This window comes from Musca autumnalis, unplaced genomic scaffold (genome assembly GCF_047663935.1).
Source record: "Musca autumnalis isolate F117 unplaced genomic scaffold, ASM4766393v1 scaffold_2, whole genome shotgun sequence".
NCBI lineage: Eukaryota > Metazoa > Arthropoda > Insecta > Diptera > Muscidae > Musca > Musca autumnalis.
This window is the reverse complement of record NW_027411755.1, coordinates 177,356,742-177,384,026: the sequence shown is the minus strand read 5'-3', so window position 1 is coordinate 177,384,026 and position 27,285 is coordinate 177,356,742. Positions and strand designations below refer to the sequence as shown.

Genomic DNA, 27,285 nt, shown 5'->3' with positions numbered 1-27,285 from the left:
CAAAACTCCTGGTCGAGGGTATAAAAAGTTCGGCCCGGCATAACTTAATGCCGTTCTTACATGTTTTTATAACTTCTTCAACAAAAAACTTTTTATACCCAAACATCAATCGTCGGATCGAAATATTAGAGTGACCAAAGAAAAAATCTCAATGAGAAGTTTTTCTTTGTAGAACCCATATAACGAAATATTTACCATGATTCGTTACCTGATACCATCTTTTAAATATCTTTGAGTTACCGTGATTGGATTTTTTCGAAATTTCTTACACCGATCGACACTGGATCCAACGAAAAGAAAACTTTTGTTGGGCCCGGTGTTCATGCAATATCGAATGTATGCTAGTGGAAGAAATGTCCAAGCATGCCTTTATTTCACGGTATATAACATGGTGATCTCGCGCTATCAGATAGCGGGGGCGCCGCACAGTATTACCGCGTGGACAAAAATCAAAAAATGTGATGTTAACTTTTACATATGTTTATATTTTTTTCTTACAGTAAACACATCCGATACAACGAATCTGAAAGAATTTTGTCGATATGTGCATCCATAATGAAGTTATACCTCTTTAAATATGACAAAAATTTGCCAGGTAATCTAAAGCGATACATATGGTTGTCGCTTTAGATTACTTGGCATACTTGTGCAAACATTCATCAACTTAGGTCAACGGCAAAACTGAACAGGGCCTGAGAACATCCCATGTTAAATTTGAAGGCTATTTTTCAAAAATTTGGCGATTTATAGCAAAATCGGGGAAGATATATATAGGGCTATATAGTTGTAAAAAATGATCGGAGAAAAATGTTCACAAGTAAAATACACTTTTCTTGGTAAATTGCTTTGTTGAAGTCACTGTAAACAACGCAACACACAATCGTACCTCAAAAAAATGTCAAATAGCGCCAGGCAACACATACACGGTGCGCCTTAACTAATTTTAAATGGAAGGTGCTTACACCTGGGAAGTTTTTGCAGATTCTGAAACTACAATGCTCATAGTTGAGAAATATCAAGAAACAAAAAAAAATGGCAGGAGGGACTTTTAAATAAATCGCGATTTAAGTTCACATGTTTAGGGGTTCTTTAGGTTTTCACGATGTTGCTTGGAAACCGCGAGCCTTATGTAAATGGGCCTAAGGAAAATGTTGTAGCTGTGAAAATTCTCCACAGGATTGGCCTTTATGATGTTTTTGTAGGTTTTACCGTTTTTGAGATATAGAAGTTCAAATTGAGACAATGCACTGACTGTATCGCCTCCTTATAAAACAATGTCATTACTGCAATTTTCCAAATTAAACTTATATATCTTGAAAATGGTACAACCTAGAAAATAATAAATCATCCAATCTTGTAGAGAATTTTCACAGCTTCAACATTTTCTTTAGTCCCATTTTGATATGACTTGCGGTTTCCAAGCAAAATCTTGAAGACTTAAGATAAAACCCTAAAAATTTGAAATGAAGCTCTTTATCTCAAAAATGGTAAAACCTACGAAAAAACCTAAAGGTCAGTCTTGTAGAGAATTTTAACAGCTACAACATTTTCTTTAGACTCATTTCGATTCGACTTGCGGTTTCCAAGCAAAATCGTGAAAACCTAAAAAAACCCTAAAATTGTGAAATTGTAAAATTTTTATCGCGATTTTTATAAAAATCCCTCCGGCAATTTTTTCTGTTTTTTTTTTTATTTTTCTTATCTATGAACACTGCTGTTTCAGAATCCGCGAAATCTTCCCATGTGCATAGTGTTGCCTAAACCACAACCTTATGCAGTAGCCCTCGTATATCGCATTTATAGATGATTAAACATTACTAGTTGGTCGATTTGATGCTGCTGCCTTTTCCTTCGTATTGATTTAGAAAACTAAATCATACGTTGCCAGTTGTTCGCTGTTCTCGGACGTATATAAATGTGTTTGATTTAAATAATAAGAAGAAAAAAAATACCACAATAACTACAAGCAAAATGGAAAATCCACAAGTTATTCATAATAAACCACAGAATGGGTGAGTTTATAGAAAATAGTACAAATATATGGATTTATTGTGAATCTACTAAATACTTGATTAAAGTTAATATTCTATTATATATGACGAATTACACCCACATATGAACATTAGACTGACCCAAAAAACAGTTTTTATACCCTCAGTATTTATGCTAACGAGGGTATATACACTTTCATACGGGCAAAATGTGCCTCATCGAAATAATGGTTTTAGACCCCAAGTATGGACGAAATCCGTTTCAGACAATTTGGAGTTGATTTAGCAATGTCCGTCCGTCTGTCTGGCTAGCTGGTGCGTACGATAGATCTCGAACGGATAAACCGATTCGGTCCAAAATTTGGCTTTCGTAATATTTTGTCCAAACTTAATTTACGTTCGAAGATGGGTTATATTGGTCCACACCTTTCGGTACCTCCCCCACAAAAGTTCGGAAAATTTGTGTGCAGGATAACTCTTAAAGGGAGTAACCGATTTGGTCCATATTTTGCACATCGTAAAGTTTCTACCAAACTTAGATGAGGTTCCAATATGGACTTAATCGGTCCAATCCTTGGGTAGCACCCAAACAAAATTTTGGAAATGTTCAGTTTAGGACCCGCTCTCGAATCTCTTTGGTTTTTGTTGTAACAACTTGTATTCACTGTCCCCCATACGATGGTTTAAGTTTCATTAGGGGCAAGTCCATACTTCCTGAGAAAATAACCTGCCAGAGATGCAAAAAGCCCCTATGACACCGTGTGTAGTGGTTGGAGCGCACGAGAACTTTCAAACGGATCAACCGATTTGGTCCAAAATTTGGCATTCATAATATTTTGTCCAAACATAGTTTAAGCTGGAATATAAGCCACATCGGTCCACTCCTTCAGGTACCTCCCCCACAAAAGTTCAAAAATGTTCGGAAAAATTGTGCGCACGCTAACTCTTGATGGGAGTGACCGATTTGGTCCATACTTAACACATCCTAGTATATCTACCAGATATAGATCACGTTCGAATATGGACTATATTTGTCCACTCCTTCGAGTACCTCCCACACAAAATTTTGGATAAATTCACTTTAATACCTGCTCTCGAATCACTTTGATTTTTGTTGACGCAACTTGCATTCACTGCCTCAATTACAACGGTTAACGTTTTTCAGGGGCAAGTCCATACTTCTTGAGAAAACAGGCCGAATGTTGTAAAAAACCCTACGGTACCATATATAGTGGCTGGAGAGCTCGAACCGAATACTGCGTTCGTTCCCACTTTGGATATTGTAATATTTATTCGAATATTAGATGAAATTCTAAGGTGGTGCTTATAGGTCCACTCCTTCCGATAACTCCCCACAAAAGTTCGAAAATATTGGCTAAAATGGTACGCGAGATATCTTATAGACGTAGCAACCAGGGACGTACGCAGGGGGGGGGGGGCACGTGCGGATTAGAAGTACATAAAATGAAGTGTCTATTGGACAATATGATATGTCGTACATATTGTCCAATAGACAGGGTTTTATGTGGAGTATATCTCGAAAACCAATTAGAAAATTGATTTACTGCCTTAATCAATATTTTGTATTCCTATTTTAGGGTATTTCAGGTTTTAACCGTTTTGCAGGAAAACCACAAGACCTATCCAAATGGAACTAAAAAAAATGTTGTAGCAGTGAAAACTGTTTTTGAGATATAGGAATTCAAATTGGGCAATTCACTGACTGTATCTTCTCCTTATAAAACAATGTCATGACTGCAATTTCCCAAACCATTATAACTCTCGAACAGATCTACAGATTTTGTCCAAAATTTGGATCTCGCAATATTTTGGACACTTCCCTTGCCAGACTTCAAAATATTTCTCTAAAATCTTGAGCAAAGTCCAATTCGATTTTTTCGAGACCTACAGTAGGTTCGAATATAGATCGATTCACTTGAGATCTTGTTTACAGCGATGTTGTATTTTTCGTGGGTGAGTCAATGGTTATATCAGGATTGGTCCAAAAGCTCTAAATCTTACGCCGACCAACTAGTTTGACTTTCAAAATTAGATCCACATCCAAAATGGACTATATCAGTCTATCCTTTCAGGTATCGTCTGTACAAAAGTGCAAAACTTTTGCGCTTTCATCGAAGTCACATTTTTGATCATACCCAGCAAAATGTTTGTAGCCAAAAAAGTAGTTGAATCATGAGTGCAAGTGATTTCGGACTACATCTTTTTACTTGAAAGAAGTCTTGATTTTTACAAGGGCATGGTGCAGTGAGGATACTGTATAATTTGCTTCTTAAGCACACATTTTGCATTAGTTCTTTGCAGTGGATAAATTTACATTTCATGGAATGTATTTTGAATAGATTTTTCGATTAATTTAAAAATTGATTCGCAAGCATGCATTTTGAGGATATGGGAAAAGTTAAAATCTATTAAGCGAGGATTTTTCATTGATTTAAGACCTCAGGGCCATTTGGAAAAGAGTATTTAAAAGAGTTGTGGTAACTTCTAATTAATATTTATGGCCTCTTTCTCTAGTTTCTTTCAAATTACTAACAAACTCATGTTTTTGTAGAACATTTTTGTTTGAAAAAACAGTAGTTTGATAATAGTTCGATAGTCTTAATGAAATTGAAATATAATGAATATAAAACAATGGAATATCTCAAATAAATCATTTTAAAAAGCGACTGAGTGCAAATAAAAATCAAATAATTTTATTCTAGAAAGTTAGCTTTTATTACTTAAAAATACCCAAAAACATCTTAAAACGCTTCTTGCATAGAGTCATGCAAAATAGGTGATAAACATCTAAAATTGATTGCATACTAGCTGCACCATGCCCTTGTAAAAATCAGGACTTCTTTCACTTAAAAAGACATAGTTACTTGCACTCATGATTTAACTAATTTTGGCTACAAACAAATATACAGTCTGATATTTCTGACATTTTGCTGAATAATAAAAATACCATGAAATAAATTGATTCTTGTGTTCTTGAGAATTTTCTTTGCAAAAAGTTATTATAAATCTAAACATTGCTAAAATGTGAAAATTTTATGAAATGGATTCAAATCGGACATTGTCAAAATGTGAAGAACGGAATGCATTTTTCATGATTCTGCGTAGACTGCTGTTAAAAAGCTATTCAATCTTTACTTCACATAGAAGAAATTCAAATAAATTTTGCTGGGTAACGCCAATAATCGAGAAGTTGTACACCCCAAATATTTCGAAGTATTGTCGGAAAATTTATACGTCCAAAAGTGGAGACAAAATTCGGAAACTTCCTGGCTTTACAATTTACAGAACAAAAATTGGCTATGTAGTCCGTATTCTATATGTCTATATATGTAGGCAAACCCGACTGCTACTTTTTCTTGTTTTCCAGAAATCAAAAATTATGAATTTTCATAACTTTGCCTCCACTGTGCCGACAAAAGTGATTGGTTGTTGGAAACCATTGATGTATCAGACGGAGTTTTTCGACTCAACCTATTTTTTCAGGATATAGCTTAGTTGGCTTTCATTAACTCTATTACTTCTGGTAAAATAGTAAAGCTTTGGTATTTTTATGCAAGTAACGAATATTATTTTCTTACAATAATACAAAGCTTTTTTAATGGCACGGAAATTAGTGTGTAATATATGCACTTTAAAGAAGAAACGGCGTTATGTTCGGGTCAAACTGTTTATATCCTCCAAACACAGTATATATCTATTGGACATATTCGCACTTTTTGCATGGAAGTTCTTTCACCAAAAGGATTTCCAAAATCCAAATCGACACTGCGTGTTGCCTAGACCAGCAGGTTTTTAGTGCCACTCGTGCATAAAATCATCAAAAAACCCTTTAAAATAGCTTTACGTAACGATACATAACATTTTTAATTTTCATGATTTTTGGTCAAGTAAACACCACTTACACTTTTTGACTGAACTAACCGTAATTTGACATTTGAGATTCACTGCAGTCACGGAATTTCTCCACCAACAATTTTGACATTCGTGCATGCTTTGGTCTAGCTCACATTTAACGGTACTTCCCAATTTTTGATTTTTTGAGGTTTTTAGCCAAATTTTTTGACCGAACTACCTTTCATCTGACACTTGACGTTCAAAGCGGTCACAAAAGATCTTTATCAAACATTGTTTACATAGGTCTATGTTTTGGTATTGCCACCTACATATATGAGGGTATCTCCCGATTTTCGGTATTTTGAGAATTTTAGCTACAATTTTTAAACGAACTAACTGAAATTTGTCAGTCAAAATTAACAGTGATCACAAAACTTCTACACCAAAAAATTGTCAACATAGGTCCATATTTTGGTATGGCCTTCATATAAGGGTACCTCCCGATTTTCGGTATTTTGAGGATTTTAGCTACTTTTTTTAACCGGTCCAAAAATTCTACATTAAAAACTGTCAACATAGGTAAATATTTTGATATAGTCTTCAAATAAGGGTACCTTCCGATTTTCGGTATTTTGAGGATTTTAACTACATTTTGACTGAGATATTTGAAATTTTTGGTTCCCTGCAGTCGCGAAACTTCATATCAGCATAGTATACCATGTTTTGGTATGGCCCTCATATAAAGGTACCTCTCGATTTTAGGTATTTTGTAGATGTTGGCTACATTTTTTACCAAACTACCTGACTCTTGAGGTTCCCTGTGGTCGAAAAACTTTTACAATCAAATATTATTAACATAGGTCCATGTTTTGGTATAGCATACGAAAAAACGTTATACGAGGTAACGCCCGATTTTCGGTATTTTGAGGAATTTAGCTACATTTGTTGACGGAACTAACTGTAATTTAAAATTTGAAATTCCCAGTGGTTGCGAAATTTCTCCCCCAAGCATTGTCAACATAGGTCCGTGTTTTGGTATATCCCCCATTGAAAAGTATCCCCCCCCCCTGGTTCAGTATTTTAAGGGTTTGAGCCACATTACTCATAAACACACATTATTTAGTCTCGGTTGGAGCTATAACATATATCTGCACAGAATCGGTATAAGTCCACTTTTTAGTGTAGCCAATGTAGAACGGTACCGTCCGATTTTCGGTATTTAAAATCTTTAGCTGATTTGACTGCAACGAAATGATTGAAATCTGGTTCCAATAATTTATGAGGTATAACGCCATTTTCACTTGTTTGTAATGAGTTCGGGCATTCTAGGTGCAGTTTCGCAGATCATGATCCTTAAAACGTTAGCAGGGGCCATCTACATTAGGGGGTTCGATGGTATTTTCTTTCGTTTTTCGTGGTCAACGATTGACCCAGGAATTTTGAAATTCTCGTAGGTGAAATTTACGTTGCATGTTTCAGGGAGCTCCATTAAATTGCACGGTAAACCTAGTGACCATAAACACATGGAATTTACACTGAAACTTAAAGACTTTGTCCCCACTTGGCACGTGAGAAGGAGTTAAACATGATGTCGAATATGAGCCAAAAAATAATATAAAGTTCTTAGCGATCGCTACATATTTCGTGAAATTCTTTCACAGGAGACAGTGGATTCCTTTTCAGGCAACTTGTAGTTGATGTTACTTTTTGCCTAATGCCTACCACAACTCTCGCAGGAATTTGGTCCAAAGTTTGTACATCGTAAAATTTCTCCGTAAGATTAGGCTAACTATACCACAAAATTCAAAAGTTTTTAACAAAGCGCACTTTATGGGCTTCGATTTAAATTTTTTTCCGAAGGTAGTCCTTTTGGTGCAAATTACAATAATATATTTTTGATGAACCAGTCTATAATATAATTGTTCCACAAAAATCCCATATGGGACAAGGGAGAATGTATGCACCCCGATTCATATTAGCTCAATGATATGGGACCTACCTACCTACCACTCTAAACTCACTGAAAAAGGCCAACAATATCTAAAAACTCCCACGGCCACCTATGAAATGACTGATATACACGATAACCCTCCAATTGATTACCCGATTTGGTTCACACTTTAAACATCGTAATATTTCTTTCAGACTTGGGTCAAACCTTTTTTCGTTTAAATGAAGTTTAAGGATTCCCGAGAAAAGTTTTGAAAATTTTACTGAAGATAATCCTTGCGGTACTAATTACAACGATTGATTTCGTAGACAAATCCATGATTCCTGACATAATGTCACAAAAGTTTTAAAGAAATAGCTGCGGTAACTAACGAAGCTTAGGCTCATACACGTGATATACCTGTCCTCCACAAAAGTTCAAATATTTTGTCTTTAGATGCAGTGTTAGGCTACTTCATACATCATGTTGAAATTATAATAGCGGATAGTAAGCAAAGAATATGTTTTTTAAGGTTTTTATTTAGTTCGGCTCAATATTTCTAAGAGACGACCACAAGGGAGGCTTCATGGTATTTAATTACGACCACAGGAAAGTTTTTAAAATAGACCATAACAAGCTAAACGTCGGTAGGTTTGGCCGGGCCGAACTTTTTATACCCTCCACCATAAAATATTCTAAACCAAAATGGAATTATTAGCTTCCTTTCCTGTCCACAATTTTAGGTGCAAATATTTTTCGATCACGATCTAACCTAAAAAATTTATTCAATCAGGTGGTACCTTAATATGGGGTCTATATCATAGTGTGGACCTATATTGGAAATTGTTGGAGGAAAAGTTTTGTTATTGCAGGGAACCTCAAACGTCTAATTAGGGGTAGTTTCGTTAAACAATGTGGCTTAGACCCTCAAAATACCGAAAATCGGGGGGTGCCGTTATATAAGGGCTGTACCTTAACATCGACCTATGTTGTCGATTTTTAGTGAAGAAGTATTATGACCACTGAGAAGCTCAAATGTCAAATTACAGCTAGTTCGGCTAAAATTTTTAGCTAAAATCCTCAATATACCGAAAATCGGGATGTGGCGTTATATTGTGGCTATACCAAAACATGGAAATTACAGCTAGTTAGGTTAAACATTTTGACTACAATCGTCAACATACAGATAATCGGGAGGTATTGTTATATGGAGTGTGGACCTATCTTGACAATTTTTGGTGGAAAATTTTGTAAATGCAGAGAACCTCAAATGTCAAATAACGGGTAGTTCTGTCAAAGAATTTAGTAAAAACGTTCAAAATACCGAAAGTCGAGAGGTACCGTTATATGGGGGCTGTAGCAAAACGTGGGCCGATATAGTCCATCTTCGAACTTGACCTGCCTATGGCAAAAAACACTCTGGTGAAAGAAAATAGCGCTCTAGCTCAACTATTGTGGACGCTAGACTGACTACAACAGACGTACATGCATATATCGACTCAGAATTTTATCCTTATAAAGAATATATATATTTTATAGGGTCGAACGTTTTTACTTCAATGTGTTACAAACGGAAAAACAAACTTAATATACCATGCATACTATGGGGGAGGTTATAATAATCTGCAGAGGATATAATAATCTGTATAGACGAGCACAAGGATAGTTCGACAAAACTCAACAGTATTACAAACTAATGCAGGATATGTTAGTATCCTTTATCTCCACTATACCCCTTTTTTACCTACTACAAATTAACCCTATACTTACTTACCTTTTTATCTTTCAGTTATTACACCATTATAGCACCCGGTACAATTCAACCCGATTTGGATTATGCTGTAACTGTGACATTACACAAAAGCACGGAACCGGTTATCATTCAAGTTGGCATTATAGGACCTTTGTACAATGACACCAAATCCATTGAACTACAACCATTTTCATCAGAAATGATTCTCTTTAAAATTCCGCCACTACTTGAAAACGGTACCTATGAACTACTAGCCGAAGGTACCAAGGGTTTAATTTTTAAAGAATCCTACAAATTGTTGTATAAAAATGAAGAACCTAAACTTTATGTACAAACCGATAAGGCCACCTATAAACCTGGAGACTTAGTACAGTATCGTATCATGGCCTTGGATAGAAATCTAAGACCAGCCAAACTACACAAACCCCTGAATTTGGTATTAAGCGATGATGCCTCTAATCAAATCAAGCAAATAAAAAATCTACAATTTAATAAAGGTGTGCATCGAGGACAATTTCAGCTATCCGAACAACCGGTGTTGGGTGAATGGCATTTCAAAATTACCACCGAAGGGCAAGGATATCAAAACAAAACCTCGAAAAGTTTTAAAGTGGCCAAATATGTTTTACCCAAATTTAGTGTTAAAATTGAAACTGATCCTGAAATAGGGCTAATGGATAAACAAATTAAAGTGACAGTTCTATCCAAATATACTTATGGTCAACCTGTGAAAGGATCTCTGAAGATTATTGCAAAACTAAAGAAGAATTCCAAAATATTAGCAACTTCGGAGAAATCCATGGACATTAACGGAAAAACTGATGTGACATTTAGTTTTATGGAAGATTTTAATTTGAGCGACAAATCCGATTACAATGATTGGCAAATAAACATCGAAGCAATTATGACAGAAGCTTTTACAGATATTCATCAAACCGCCACCACAGAGGTTAAGTTGAGACGCTCTCGTTACATCATTACCCCACTAGATTGGAAGTCTCGAGAATATGAACTAAATAAACCATTTGAAATCAAGGCATTGATAAAAGATCTAAAAGGTCGCCCAGTAATAAATGCCAAGTCTAAGGCAAAACTTATAATAAGTCCACATTGTAACATGGAATACACACCCAAGGAAAATGATTTACTATTCGAATGTGAAGTTAACTCCGATGGCATTGCAGTTTTCACAGTTAATATAACCAAGGATGAAAATTACGACAGGGTCATTTTTCAATTTGAGGAGGCAACGCATACCGATTATAGTTTAACTCTTAAGAGACCTTCTGATGATGTAGCTTCTCCAGGCGATAAATGTGTTGGTCCTTTGACTGTATGTCTTCAAGAAGATGAGTAAGTACACAACGTGTTTTTTTAAGATCTATGTTAAGTCCAGGTCAATATTTCTAAGAAGGTCTTTATAGATGACCAGGAGGAGTCTTTATAGACATTTCATTGCATTCGATGATACTTCATCTGGCCGTCGTCATCGTACAAGACTCCTTTATCACGCAGATTTAATAAAGCTACAGGCGGCAGGTGTTTTTGTTTCTGAGAATGGCGGGAACAGTTCCTCATTGTATTTCAGAAACTATTATCCACACCTTGGCTCCTCTCCAGAATGTTGAGCCCGTTCCTCATCATAAAGACATCGACCCGAATGAAGTGTATAACGTTATAGAAGTTCCCGTTAGGTAGACGTCTGTATATTTTGTTGAGGTCTATTGTTGGCGATAATCCTCCTCGCATATGGAAAAACTTTTGGTAGGTGAAGTTCATCTATTTGGCCTTCGACAGCACATGGACCACGTGCCGGCCGAAGTCAAACCTATCGTGGTCATATCGCTCATTTACTCAAAGAGTGACACATTTCGAAAAATCCACTTTCGAGAAAAACGCTTTTTAAGTTGGCGAATGAAATTTGATTTCCTCACTTAAGAAGATTGTTGCACAAAAACTAAAATAACTACTTGGACCATATTTTGCAAACAGCTAGCCAGATATCAGTGCTAAACTTCTGTGCAAGATCAATCATGATATGAAGTGTTTTAGTGCTTCATAAACTCAAAAAACTTTTGTGTTGAATTATACGAAACTCGTAGTAAATGAGCTGTAACTCGTCGAGTTTTAGAGATATCAGTATGAAAATTTAACACAAGATAAAGTAGAAGTCGTAGAAAAAATAGAAATTGCTAACTCAGAAAACGTATTTTTCGAGTTATGTCGCTCTTTGAGTAAATGAGCGATATGATGACAAGGTATTATTTCATCCTGTCAGAGCTTCCTATGATTTCATTACCAACTTTGATCGGAAACTTTTTGCTGTTGACTTTGGTTTGCCCTTCAAAAACGGCATTGGTAAGCACCATTCCTTCTTCAGGTTGTCCTGGTATGTCGCTGATGAACAGGTCATACAGCACTGGTTGCAGAAGTTATCCTTGAGGCACTCCAGCCTTAACGGGTTGTTGCTCGAACATTTTGTCATCAACTCTCACTCGAAAGACTCGATCGTTCAAAAAACTTGCTACCATGCAGTTTGATGATCGAAGTCAAACGTTTGCATTTTGTATAAAATGCCATTCTGCCATACCATATCGAATCCAGGCGCACCGCAATTGTCCCTTTTTGGTCTTAAACCCTTCCGATACGTATTCGGAGAAGGCTGCCAGAACATGGGTTGTTGAGTGTTTAGCTCTAAATCTAAATTGACGAGACTCACAGCAGAAATATACAAACAATTTTCCAAAGGGCGATAATAGGAAAATGGGTCCATAACTAGGGATACGCAGTGAAATGCTATAATCGGGTTTTCGATCATTCGGTTTTCGTGAAAAACTTAAAGCTCGATTTTCGGTTAGTCGACTATTTAAGAGTGTTCAAAAAGTCGACTTTCGATTAATCTTTAACCGCTAAAAACGGCTATTAGTCGACCACGATTAATAGTCGACTACGAATAATAATAAGCTACGACTAATGATTGACTACGAATAATAGTTGACTCTGTCTTCCGAAAGTCGATTAAGAATAATCGATTATCCGATTTTCGCACATTCAGTAGTCGACTTCGACTTTTAGAAATTTAACGGCTAATAACTGATTAATCGATTAACCGAAATCGATTTTACGTATCCCTACCCATAACTTCCTCACTGACGAGCATCAGCTCCAGATTTCGGGATCGCTAAAACTAGAGCCTCTTTCCATGCTATCGGGAAATAACCAATATTGAGACAGTGGAGAAGGATGTGGATCTCTTGCGCAATGTCCGGAACTTTGTCCCTGTCGCAAGACTTCTTCGGGGCTCGACGTTCTATGGGTGATCCGACGATGTCTGGATCAACAAGCCCGTTGTTTTCCCATAAAAATCACTCACCTGTTGAGGATGCATTTGCTTTTAGCTCGTTGCTAAATTCAATCATCGGCGTGTTATTTCCTATCCGTTCCATAGCCGAGCTAACCTGGTTGCTGAAGGAGGTATCAGGTATCCTGCATATGACCAGCGAGGATTTCTGCCTTCTGTGCGTTGTCTGAGATTAAGGTTCCATTGTTGTTTACGATTTCTTTTATAGGCTGCCTAAAGGATAGCCCAGCAGCTCTATTCATCTTCCCGTAGGTCTTGGAGTTAACTTCATACCTTTCGAGGTAAGTTTTGAAGCGCTCTTTCTCATGCATGTTAGGTTAGGTTTAAGGATGCGCAGCCGTCTATTAGGTGACTGCTTCACTCGGAGACCGTTTGTCCATTGTGTTCATCCTAGGTAGGTTGTAGATGATGAAGTTGCGAAAAGATGTAAAAGATATGGTGAGATGATGAGTTTAAAATGTGGATCAGGTGAAGATGTAGGATTTGATGGTGTAGAAAGATGATGGAGTGGAGATAAAGATGTGCATCGTTGGCCAATTGATGTACTGAAAGTACAAAGAAGAGAATTAGCATAGAATTTTGTTAGTTATGGACCTTGCCAAGCCACGATATGTGCTTGGTAAAGTTAAGTAGGACAATGGAATCTATGTTAGACAGAAAGGTCAGAGTATCAATATCATATCTACCCAGTATTCGGTGTCGTCTTGTTTGCAATATGGGATACCTGTAGAGTAAATGTTCGACAGTCTCTGTCTCCTTCGCATCTTCACAAAGTCTGCAGTAGTTACTGCCACTGTCATCCCATTTTGAAGTTTTAGGTATCTCACACTGCAGTGACCTGTTATAAGTCCACCGTGATTTTTATCCCTAACTTATCAAGTGAGAGGAGGAGTTTGCCAATGTACATTGATGGCATTGATAGCACATTGATGGCTGTGTAGTTTCATCAACCGGAAGGTTGATAGACTTAGAGCAAGCTCGAGCTTGTTCATCTGCTACCTCCTTTCCCATTATGTTACTATGGAACCGGAATCCAACATAGCTTTATGATATTGTGTATGTCATGCAGAGCCTTTCTGCAATCAAGGATAGCTCGAGATTTAATGGTCCATGACTTCAGAGCCTTGAGGGCCGCTTGACTATCGACATATATTTTCACCGATCCTACAAGTCTATCTTCAAGTCTTTTCACCAGTTCTGCTGCTTTCCTGATAGAAAGAATCTCCGCCTGACGCTCCAGCTATCGACAAGCTTGTATGTGTTTGATTAATAGGTTCTCGCAGTAGACGCCAGCATCAGTGCCTTCTTCCATTTTTGACCCGCCTGTGTATATTGTCAGACCGTCCAGAGGAGATATGCTCTCAGCCCATGCGTCCCTGCTTGGAAAGATAACGGATAAGGAGTCAAACTTGAACGAAGTTGGCATATAATCGCTTACGCTACACCTGTCATTTAACTCAAGTCGATTGCCAATGGGTCGGATTACTTGCTTGGAGATAAGCAGTTTTACATTCGGTGCTAATCCTCCTCGCATACGGAAAAGCCTTTGGTAGGTGAAGTTCATCTCTTTGACATTTGACATCACATGCCGGTAGAAGTCAAACCTGTCGTGTTCATATGATGCCAAGGTATATCATCCTGTCAGAGATTTCTATGATTAATTTATTAACAACTTTGATGGTTGGTATGTACTTCCGGAAACTTTTTTCTGTTGACTTTGGTTTTCCCTTAAGATCCACGGATTCGCATTTTCCAACGGTAAGGTTGTGTCCCCATTTGTTGAAATATTTTTAGGATATCATCGGCATAGGTAAGCAGCATTCCTCCTTCAGGTGGTACTGTTACGACGCTGATGAACAGGTTATATAGCACTGGTTCCAGAAATTATCCTTGAGGCACTCAAGCCTTAAGGGGCCGTTGTTCGGACATCTTGTCATCTACTCTCAATCGATAGACTCGATCCTTCAAAAAAACTTGCTACCATGCGGTTTGATGATCGATGTCAAAGTATATTTTGTATACCATATCGAAGGCTTTGGCGTTATCCAGGTTCACAGCAATGGTCCTCTTTTCATGGAGAACGATGCCAGAGTATGGGTTGTTGAGTGTTTAGCTCTAAATCCAAATTGGCAGTCTCTCAAAATTCTCCTGATTTCGATAACCCCGTTGAAGAAAGTATGCAAACAATTTTCCATAGGCCGATAATAGGAAAATTGACCTATAACTTTCTCGCTGACTAGCATCAGTTCCAGGTTTCGGGATCGTGGTACCGATCCTCTTTCCATGCTAGAGCCTCTTTCCATGCTATCGGGAAATAACCAAAGTTGGGACAGTGGTTGAACTGAATAGTGTGGAAAAGGATGACGGCTTCTCCTGCGGTGCCGTAAGAATTTTTCGGTGCTCGACGTGCTATGCTTTTCCATAAAGATCCATCACCTGTTGAGGATTCGTTTGCTTTTAGCTCATTGCTAAATTCAATCATTGGCGTGTTATTTCCTTTCCGGTCCTCAGCCGTGCTCACCTGGTAGCGGAAGGAGGTATCAATCTTTGCTGGGAAGTGGTGAATGTCCTGCATGTGATCTGCCAGTATTTCTGCCTTTCGGGCGTTGTCCGAGATTAAGGTTTAGCAAGCACGTCTCCACTGCTCAATGGTCGGATTCGATGTCTTGCGTTGCCAGCGGTCCTTGGAAGTCTTGCACTAGTCCAGGAGTAGTCTATGAACGACCCTCCGTGGGTGTTGGGTCGTTTCAAACGTCGGACACAGATCTACGTTCAGGCAGCTAATGAGGAATTGATGCACAGCACGTCCTCTCGTGTCCGTCGTGCCTACTCCCCAGTTGTGCTGGTTTGCGTTGAGATCGCATCCAATGATTACTTCAGCGGCCGCACTTAAATTGACGACATCGTTGGGATCGGCAGAGTTGAAGTCTGCTTAGGGACGGACATACATTGCAATGATGACAATGTGTGCATTGTCTCGGGTCCTAATCCTTGCTCCACACGATTCAATTTGGCCGGTGACCAGAAATACTTCTTCCGACTTCAGTGACCTTCATGTCAGTACTCCTGTACCTCCGCCAGTGCGACCTTGTCTGCCTTGTTTGTAGCAAGGTTATCCGTCGATTGCAAATCGATGCCTTTCCGTGAGTTTGTGCTCAGCTAACAACAGAATATTTGGCTTATGCTGATTGATTAACAGCTGCAGATAGCGACTTTTCTTCCCGAGCTCAAAGAAGTCTTTATAGACGACCACAAGGCTTTATTTATAGACGAGTCTTTACAAACGAGCTGAAGGGTGTCTTTATAGACAAGATGAAGGGTGTCTCTATAGACAAGATGAAGGGAGTCTTTATAGACGAGCTGAAGAGAGTCTTTATAGACGAGCAGAAGGGAGTCTTTATAGACGAGCTGAAGGGAGTCTTTATAGACGAGCTGAAGGGAGTCTTTATAGACGAGCTGAAGGGAGTCTTTATAGACGAGCTGAAGGGAGTCTTTATAGACGAGCTGACGGGAGTCTTTATTGACGAGCCGAAGTGAGTCTTTATAGACGAGCTGAAGGGAGTCTTTATAGACGAGCTGAAGGGAGTCTTTATAGACGAGCTGAAGTGAGTCTTTATAGACGAGCTGAAGGGAGTCTTTATAGACGAGCTGAAGGGAGTCTTTATAGACGAGCTGAAGGGAGTCTTTTTAGACGAGCTAAAGGGAGTCTTTTTAGACGAGCTAAAGGGAGTCTTTTTAGACGAGCTTAATTAAATCTTTATAAACGAGCTGAAGGGAGTCTTCATAGACGAGCTGAAGGGAGTCTTTATAGACGAGCTGAAGGGAGTCTTTATAGACGAGCTGAAGGGAGTCTTTATAGACGAGCTGAAGGGAGTCTTTATAGACGAGCTGAAGGGATTCTTTATAGACGGACTGAAGGGAGTCTTTATAGACGGGCTGAAGGGAGTCTTTATAGACGGGCTGAAGGGAGTCTTTATAGACGAGCTGAAGGGAGTCTTTATAGACGAGCTGAAGGGAGTCTTTATAGACGAGCTGAAGGGGATCTTTATAGACGAGCTGAAGGGAGTCTTTATAGACGAGCTGAAGGGAGTCTTTATAGACGAGCTGAAGGGAGTCTTTATATACGAGCTGAAGGGAGTCTATATAGACGAGCTGAAGGGAGTCTTTATAGACGAGCTGAAGGGAGTCTTTATAGACGAGCTGAAGGGAGTCTTTATAGACGAGCTGAAGGGAGTCTTTATAGACGAGCTGAAGGGAGTCTTTATAGACGAACTGAAGGGAGTCTTTATAGACGAGCTGAATGGAGTCTTTATAGACGAGCTGAAGGGAGTCTTTATAGACGAGCTGAAGGGAGTATTTATAGACGAGCTGAAGGGAGTCTTTATAGACGAGCTGAAGGGGGTCTTTATAGACGAGCTGAAGGGAGTCTTTATAGACGAGCTGAAGGGAGTTTTTATAGACGAACTGAAGGGAGTCTTTATAGACGAGCTGAAGGGAGTCTTTATAGACGAGCTGAAGGGAGTCTTTATAGATGAGCTGAAGGGAGTCTTTATAGACGAGCTGAAGGGAGTTTTTATGGGCGAGCTGGAGGGAGTCTTTATAGACGAGCTGAAGGGAGTCTTTGTAGACGAGCAAAAGGAAGTCTTTGTAGACGAGCAAAAGGAAGTCTTTTTACACCAGCTGAAGGTAGTCTTTATAAATGAGCTGAAGAGAGTCCTTTTAGACGACCTGAAGGGAATTTTTTATAGACGAGATATAGGGAGTTTTATAGACGAACACAAAGAAGTCCTTATAGACAAGTACAATGCTTTCTTTATAGACGAGTCTTTGCAGATGAGCTGAAGGGAGTTCTTATAGAAGAGCTGAAGGGAGTTTTATTAGAAGAGCATAATTAAGTTATTATAGATGAGCTTATGGGGGACTTTATATATGAGCTGATGGGAGTCTTTATAGACGAGCGGAAGAGAGTGTTTATATGCGAGCTGAAGGGAGTCTTTACAGATGGTACCGTCTGTCCGTCTGTTGAAATGAAGATAAAGTCCGCAATTTTTAAGATAGAGCTTTGTAACTTTGTACAGAAGTTCCTGTTACACCTAGTATGTTTGGTATTAAAAATGGGTTATATCAGCCGACGTTTTGATATATCCCCCATAGAACTGAACCTCCCGATTTTCGGTATTTTGAAGATTTTAGCCTCATTATAACACTGAAATTTGTGTCCTCAATAAACCGCCGAAATTGCTTAAATTTGGCATTTACTTTTAGCTGGTGGCGCAAAACTTTCCACCTGAAATTTGTCGGTATAAGTCCAAGTCTCCATATAGCCACTATTGAACAATACCTTCAGTTTTTCTGTATTTTGAAGGTTGTGGTTTCAGTACAGTACATCCCTATTTTCTGTTTTTTGAAATAGTTAAAATTTGGTATTTAGTGTTAGCTGGGGCTATAAAACTTTCCACTTGAAGTTTGTCGGTATAGGTCCACGCCTTCATGAGAGCTATCGTAGACCCGTACCTCCCGATTTTCTGTATTTTGAAGGTTTGTGCTCAATATCCCACCGAATTGGCTAAAATTTGGTATTTAGTCTTCTTTGAGGTATACAACTTTTCACCTGAAATTTGTCGGTATAGGTCCTCATCTTCATATAGCCTCCACAGAACGGTACCTCCAGATTTTCGGTATTTTGAAGGTTGTGTCCTCAATATCCCACTAAAATGGCTGAAATTTGGAAGTTATTCTTCGTCGGGGCGTTTAAAACTTTCCACCTGAAATTGGTCGGTATAGATCCACGCCTTCAAATAGCCCCACTAGAACAGTACCTCCCGATTTTCGGTATTTTGAAGGTTTTAGCCTCATTAACACACCGACATAGCTAAAATTTGGTATTTAGTCTTCGTTGGGGTTCAGAACTTTCCGCCTGAAAATTGTTGGTTATGTCCTCATATAGCCCCTATAGAACGGTATCTCCCGATTTTCGGTATGTATTTTGAAGATTATGGCCTAAATGTCCCACCGAAACGGCTGAAATTTGATATTTAGTCTTCGCTGGGGGTATACAAGACATTTGTTGGTATTGCTCTAGGTCTTCATATAGGCCCTGTAGAACTGCCCGCCAAATTTTCGGTATTTTGAACATTTCGGCTCCAATATCCCACCGATTTTTTTTAATTTTGGTATTTAGTCTTCTTTGGGGCATAAAACTTCCCACAAGAAATATGTCAGTATAGGCCCAGGTCTTCATATAGCCCCCATACAACAGTACCCTTCGATTTTCCGTGGTTTATTAAACGGAATAACTGAATTTTGGTATTTAGTCTTCGCTAAAGGTACAAGACATTTATACAGGTACAAAACATCCCTTTAAAAAAATCAGCCACCATTTAAGGTTTTTTGAAGTCTTTAGTCACATTTTTCTACCCAATTTGTAGTTAATTAGATTTTTGTGTTCCCAGAAGATAGAAAACTAACTCGCAAACAAACAGCCCATATATATCCAAGGTTAAGTCCAGCCGGTATTCCCCAATTTTATGTATTTCGAGGGTTTTTTGTCAAATGTTCGAGTCAAGATTGCTCAAGCAACAGCTCAATTCGGAAAATTGTAAATATTGATCCATCTTTTGAAAAGAACTACGATGACACCTCATATGAGCTCTTTTAAAGGGAGTATTATAAGTTGGGATATACTACTCCTGCAATATGAGGAAGAGCTTAGTGCTTTCAATACACTTTGTGGTGGAGGGTATAAAAAGTTCGGCCCGGCCGAACCTAACACCGTTCTTACTTGTTTTCTCTTCAAACCCTTAACGTTTTGTAGGCCTATACTTGGTGAAAAATTTACAATTGATATACTATCGGATAAGCCATTATCCGATTTTGTCTACATTGTAATTGCCCGTGGTAAAATTCTACGACAACAACTGGTGCGTTTGAACGATGGGACAACAAAATGTTATAGCTTCAAGATGATGGCTACTTTCGATATGGTGCCAGAGACTAAAATATTTGCTTACTTTATTGATGATACCGGTGAAGTTCGTTCGTCAATGGTTGAATTAAGATTTGAGAAACAATTTCAAAATAAGGTAAATAATTATTAAACATTATTAATTTGTTTTGTGCCAAACTGATAAATGTTTTCGTTTAATTACAGCTTAATATTTCCGCCCTTGAGGAGACGAAACCTGGTGCTGAGGTAACATTACAAATCGAAACTGATCCAGAATCCTTTGTGGGCCTATTGGCTGTTGATCAAAGTGTATTGTTGTTGGAAACGGAAAATGATTTTGATTATGAAACAATTTTTTATGATTTGAATTCTTATGAATCCGGCTTATATCTTGCTGATAGATGGACTAGCGAGCAAGTTGGCAAACGTTGTGGATTGGTTACACTTACAAATGCTCTGCTGCCGCAACCAAGTAAGTGTGTAAGAGAACATTAATGGTAACATTGGACCTAAAGCCTTTGATAAGGTCGACCAGACTAAGATATGGCAAGGATGGCGAAAATGATACCCTACGGCCTTTTTTAATCGCAAGGCTATCCAGTATACATATGTGTGGCCGTATAGTGAAGCAGGGAGGGATGATATCGCTGGAACTGTCAAACCTCTAACTGATAATTCAAAATCCATTAAATTCAAATTACATATATGTACTAAATATCAATTTTATTTATTATTGTTTATTTATAGAAATACCGAAAAGACGCTTTTGTCAGACAAACCCGCAAACAGCTTATTTCGAAGAATTACTTGAATCCAAATGCGTATTCTATTGCTTGGCCGCTAAAACGCCAAATCCACCAGTACGTAAAAATTTTGTGGAAACTTGGATTTTCGAGGATATAGAAAGGTGGGTCTTTACTGAATTTATACAAATTCTAGATCTACATAATTGAATTGCAAATTCCTTCTTATCCTCCTCCCTATTGTAGCACTAATGTCAACGGTTTATCGACATTCACCAAAAAGATTCCCGATACCATAACATCATGGGTTATTACAGGATTTTCACTAAATCCCAACAGCGGATTTTGTATGACTGAAGAACCGTCCAAAGTTCGGGTATTTCAACCATTCTTTGTAAGCACACACCTACCGTATTCGATAAAACGAGGTGAAGTTATAGCCGTACCTATAATCGTCTTTAATTACATGGACCATGATTTGGAAGCAGTTGTTACCATGGAAAATTCTGATGATGAATACGAATTTATGGAAGAAACCTGCGATCCTTTGCAAGTAACCAAAAAACTTGTTATACCCTCCAATAGCGGAGAGACAGTTACTTTCACAATTAAGCCCAAAATCGTGGGAGAAATATTGTTGAAAATCAAGGCCATAACTCCATTGGCTGGGGATGCCATACATCAAAAACTAAAAGTGGAACCAGAAGGAGTGACCCAATATGAAAATCAAGCTCATTTCATAAACATTGCTTCGAATAGTCTACCCCTTGAATACACATTGAAAGCCCACATACCCAACGGAATTGTAGAGGATTCCGAATATTTAGAATTCACGGTGGTGGGAGATATATTAGGACCCACCATTAAAAACATCGACCAATTGGTACGCATGCCATTCGGTTGTGGTGAACAAAATATGATTAATTTTGTACCAAATATTTTGGTATTGGAATATTTGCAAGCCGTGGGTCGAGATATGCCTTTGCTCGTGGAGAAAGCAAAACAATATATGGAAAAGGGATATCAAAGGGAATTGACTTATAAACATCACAATGGGGCATTTAGCACATTTGGAGAGGGCCAAAGTGAATCGAATAGCTGGTTAACGGCCTATGTGGTTCGTTCATTTATACAAGCCCGCAAATACATAACAATTGATGAGACAGTTATTGAGGAGGGTTTGGAGTATTTGCTGGAAACACAAAAGGATAATGGCCAATTTCCACAAACCGGTGAATTATATGAATCTTCAAATCAAAATGAGTTGGGTGTATCGGCATTTATTCTACTCGCCTTCTTAGAGGATAAGGTAGGCTATTTTATATATATAGAAATTTAAATTTTTGTTTCAGATACTCTTTCTCTGTCGTAGTTGTTGAAAAAATATTCTCAGAAGAGTCGAGTCTTTAATGCCTGAGGTGACCCATAAAAAATGTTCTTAAAATAATCCACGTATGTAGCTCAGATGGTCCTTGCAAAAATATTCTTTAAATAACCCAAGTTTATAGCTCAGATGGTGCTTGAAAAAATATTCTTAAAATAATCCACGTTTATAGCTCAGATGGTCCTTGCAAAAATATTCTTAAAATAATCCACGTTTATAGCTCAGATGGTCCTTGCAAAAATATTCTAAAAATAATCCACGTTTATAGCACAGATGGTCCTTGCAAAAATATTCTTAAAATAATCCACGTTTATAGCACAGATGGTCCTTGCAAAAATATTCTTAAAATAATCGACGTCTATAGCTCAGATGGTCCTTGCAAAAATATTCTTAAAATAATCCACGTTTATAGCTCAGATGGTCCTTGCAAAAATATTCTTAAAATAATCCACGTTTATAGCTCAGATGGTCCTTGCAAAAATATTCTTAAAATAATCCACGTTTATAGCTCAGATGGTCCTTGCAAAAATATTCTTAAAATAATCCACGTTTATAGCTCAGATGGTCCTTGCAAAAATATTCTAAAAATAATCCACGTTTATAGCACAGATGGTCCTTGCAAAAATATTCTTAAAATAATCCACGTTTATAGCACAGATGGTCCTTGCAAAAATATTCTTAAAATAATCGACGTCTATAGCTCAGATGGTCCTTGCAAAAATATTCTTAAAATAATCCACGTTTATAGCTCAGATGGTCCTTGCAAAAATATTCTTAAAATAATCCACGTTTATAGCTCAGATGGTCCTTGCAAAAATATTCTTAAAATAATCCACGTTTGTAGCTCAGATGGTCCTTGCAAAAATATTCTGAAAATAATCCACGTTTATAGCTCAGATGGTACTTGCAAAAATATTCTTAAAATAATCCACGTTTATAGCTCAGATGGTCCTTGCAAAAATATTCTGAAAATAATCCACGTTTATAGCTCAGATGGTCCTTGCAAAAATATTCTTAAAATAATCCACGTTTATAGCTCAGATGGTCCTTGCAACAATATTCTTAAAATAATCCACGTTTATAGCTCAGATGGTCCTTGCAAAAATATTCTTAAAATAATCCACGTTTATAGCTCAGATGGTCCTTGCAAAAATATTCTTAAAATAATCCACGTTTATAGCTCAGATGGTCCTTGCAAAAATATTCTTAAAATAATCCACGTTTGTAGCTCAGATGGTCCTTGCAAAAATATTCTTAAAATAATCCACGTTTATAGCTCAGATGGTCCTTGCAAAAATATTCTTAAAATAATCCACGTTTGTAGCTCAGATGGTCCTTGCAAAAATATTCTGAAAATAATCCACGTTTATAGCTCAGATGGTCCTTGCAAAAATATTCTTAAAATAATCCACGTTTATAGCTCAGATGGTCCTTGCAAAAATATTCTTAAAATAATCCACGTTTATAGCTCAGATGGTCCTTGCAAAAATATTCTTAAAATAATCCACGTTTATAGCTCAGATGGTCCTTGCAAAAATATTCTTAAAATAATCCACGTTTATAGCTCAGATGGTCCTTTCAAAAATATTCTTAAAATAATCCACGTTTATAGCTCAGATGGTCCTTGCAAAAATATTCTTAAAATAATCCACGTTTATAGCTCAGATTGTCCTTGCAACAATATTCTTAAAATAATCCACGTTTATAGCTCAGATGGTGCTTGCAAAAATATTCTTAAAATAATCCACGTTTATAGCTCAGATGGTGCTTGCAAAAATATTCTTAAAATAATCCACGTTTATAGCTCAGATGGTGCTTGCAAAAATATTCTGAAAATAATCCACGTTTATAGCTCAGATGGTCCTTGCAAAAATATTCTTAAAATAATCCACGTTTATAGCTCAGATGGTCCTTGCAAAAATATTCTTAAAATAATCCACGTTTATAGCTCAGATGGTGCTTGCAAAAATATTCTTAAAATAATCCACGTTTATAGCTCAGATGGTCCTTGCAAAAATATTCTTAAAATAATCCACGTTTATAGCTCAGATGGTCCTTTCAAAAATATTCTTAAAATAATCCACGTTTATAACTCAGATGATCCTTGCAAAAATATTCTTAAAATAATCCACGTTTATAGCTCAGATGGTCCTTGCAACAATATTCTTAAAATAATCCACGTTTATAGCTCAGATGGTCCTTTCAAAAATATTCTTAAAATAATCCACGTTTATAGCTCAGATGGTGCTTGCAAAAATATTCTTAAAATAATCCACGTTTATAGCTCAGATGGTCCTTGCAACAATATTCTTAAAATAATCCACGTTTATAGCTCAGATGGTCCTTGCAAAAATATTCTTAAAATAATCCACGTTTATAGCTCAGATGGTGCTTGCAAAAATATTCTGAAAATAATCCACGTTTATAGCTCAGATGGTCCTTGCAAAAATATTCTTAAAATAATCCACGTTTATAGCTCAGATGGTCCTTGCAACAATATTCTTAAAATAATCCACGTTTATAGCTCAGATGGTCCTTGCAACAATATTCTTAAAATAATCCACGTTTATAGCTCAGATGGTGCTTGCAAAAATATTCTGAAAATAATCCACGTTTATAGCTCAGATGGTCCTTGCAAAAATATTCTTAAAATAATCCACGTTTATAGCTCAGATGGTCCTTGCAAAAATATTCTTAAAATAATCCACGTTTATAGCTCAGATGGTCCTTGCAAAAATATTCTTAAAATAATCCACGTTTATAGCTCAGATGGTCCTTGCAACAATATTCTTAAAATAATCCACGTTTATAGTTCAGATGGTCCTTGCAAAAATATTCTTAAAATAATCCACGTTTATAGCTCAGATGGTCCTTGCAAAAATATTCCTAAAATAATCCACGTTTATAGCTCAGATGGTGCTTGAAAAAATATTCTTAAAATAATCCACGTTTATAGCTCAGATGGTCCTTGCAAAAATATTCTTAAAATAATCCACGTTTATAGCTCAGATGGTCCTTGCAAAAATATTCTTAAAATAATCCACGTTTGTAGCTCAGATGGTCCTTGCAAAAATATTCTGAAAATAATCCACGTTTATAGCTCAGATGGTACTTGCAAAAATATTTTTAAAATAATCCACGTTTATAGCTCAGATGGTCCTTGCAAAAATATTCTTAAAATAATCCACGTTTATAGCTCAGATGGTACTTGCAAAAATATTCTTAAAATAATCCACGTTTATAGCTCAGATGGTCCTTGCAAAAATATTCTTAAAATATTATTTATTTATTTCAAATATTTACTATAATAAAAAATTGCAATAAAATTATATAAAAAATAGCACTAGCATCTAAGGCTATCGGCTAAAATTCTTAAAATAATCCACGTTTATAGCTCAGATGGTGCTTGCAAAAATATTCTTAAAATATTATTTATTTATTTATTTCAAATATTTACTATAATAAAAAATTGCAATAAAATTATATAAAAAATAGCACTAGCATCTAAGGCTATCGGCTAAAATTCTTAAAATAATCCACGTTTATAGGTCAGATGGTCCTTGCAAAAATATTCTTAAAATAATCCACGTTTATAGCTCAGATGGTCCTTGCAACAATTTTCCTAAAATAATCCACGTTTATAGCTCAGATGGTCCTTGCAAAAATATTCTTAAAATAATCCACGTTTGTAGCTCAGATGGTGCTTGCAAAAATATTCTTAAAATAATCCACGTTTATAGCTCAGATGGTCCTTGCAAAAATATTCTTAAAATAATCCACGTTTATAGATCAGATGGTCCTTGCAAAAATATTCTTAAAAAAATCCACGTTTATAGCTCAGATGGTGCTTGCAAAAATATTTTTAAAATAATCCACGTTTATAGCTCAGATGGTCCTTGCAAAAATATTCTTAAAATAATCCACGTTTATAGATCAGATGGTCCTTGCAAAAATATTCTTAAAAAAATCCACGTTTATAGCTCAGATGGTGCTTGCAAAAATATTTTTAAAATAATAAACGATTTTAGCTCAGATGGTCTTAAATGTATACCTCAGACACCAACAGGTGTGGTGATGTAGAATATCATGTCCTTTAGTCGACATCGAATTACATAATTTTATTTTCTTTTTTTTTCTTTTGGATTATTTTTTTTAAGGTTTATGCCACGGAGTATTCAAAGGAAATCGACAAATCCCTACAATATCTTACCGATCACGTGGAAAATGAAGATAATATTTATTCCCTAGCCCTTATACTATTGGTATTCCAAAAATCGAAACATCCTTTGGCAGATAAAATAAGGGAAAAATTACAACAAAATTCGAAGTTTGAAAATAATTTAAAATGGTGGTCCAACTCCACGAAATTTGATAACAATGACATTGAAGTTACGGCATACGTTTTGCAAGCTTTATTGGAAACCGAGGAAGAAACAGGAAAGATATTACCCATTATTAAATGGTTAATCGGTCAACGTAATAATTTGGGTGGCTTTGATTCAACACAAGATACCGTTGTGGGTCTTAAAGCTTTGGTGGCTTTTGCAGAAAAATATTCACCAACCAGTGGCGGTGGAAAAGTTAAAATCCATTTCAAGGCCATGGATGAAGAGCGTGTAGAAACAACATCCGGTTACTTTGAGGTTGATCAAGAAAACTCATTTATTTTACAAAGTCATGTGGTAGGTAGCACTCTCTCTCTCTCTCTAAGTATCGAGGATTTCAATAATAATAAATGATCAAATTTTACCTTCTCATTTAGCTACCGAAAGCAACCCGCCAAGTTTGCTGCACTGCCACTGGAGCTGAGGGTGGTGGATCTTCCTTAATACAATTGTCTTATAATTATAATTTGAATGTGCCAGAAAAGGAGTCCAATTTTCACATTAAATGCAAATCTAAAGTTACTTCGGTGTCTGGACAATTGGCGCTGAATGTTAGTGCTGAATATAAACCTCAACCATCCGTCGGTCGGGATGAAACAAATATGGCTGTTGTGGAAATTAGCCTGCCTTCGGGATACATTACTCACATGGATAATTTGAAAGCTCTACAAAGTGCACCACGTGTTCAACGAGTTGAAACGAAAAATGATGATACTATTGTAGTAGTCTACTTTGAACGACTTGTTGCGGGCGAACTTAGCTCTTTTGATATCTTCGCCAATAAGTCTCATGCAGTGGATAATTTGAAACCCACACCAATTACAATCTATGATTATTATAACACCAAACAACGTGCTACCGTATTATATCAAATATAAAATAAAATTATATCAAATAAATATTGAATATCAAATATATAATAATATCAAATATATAA

The 27,285-nt window shown here is 36.9% G+C and overlaps 1 protein-coding gene across 1 annotated transcript; it reads left to right on the top strand.

Annotated features, from left to right (window-relative positions):
- Window positions 1-1,864: 1,864 nt before the first annotated feature.
- On the top strand, window positions 1,865-27,285 carry LOC141394905 (CD109 antigen-like). The gene is made up of 8 exons (XM_073970060.1): window positions 1,865-2,012; window positions 9,566-10,882; window positions 19,705-19,972; window positions 20,041-20,308; window positions 20,584-20,743; window positions 20,826-21,888; window positions 26,121-26,645; window positions 26,726-27,285. Exons 1-8 carry the CDS (start codon window positions 1,972-1,974, stop codon window positions 27,224-27,226), a joined length of 4,143 nt encoding a protein of 1,380 aa, XP_073826161.1. The 5' UTR covers window positions 1,865-1,971; the 3' UTR covers window positions 27,227-27,285.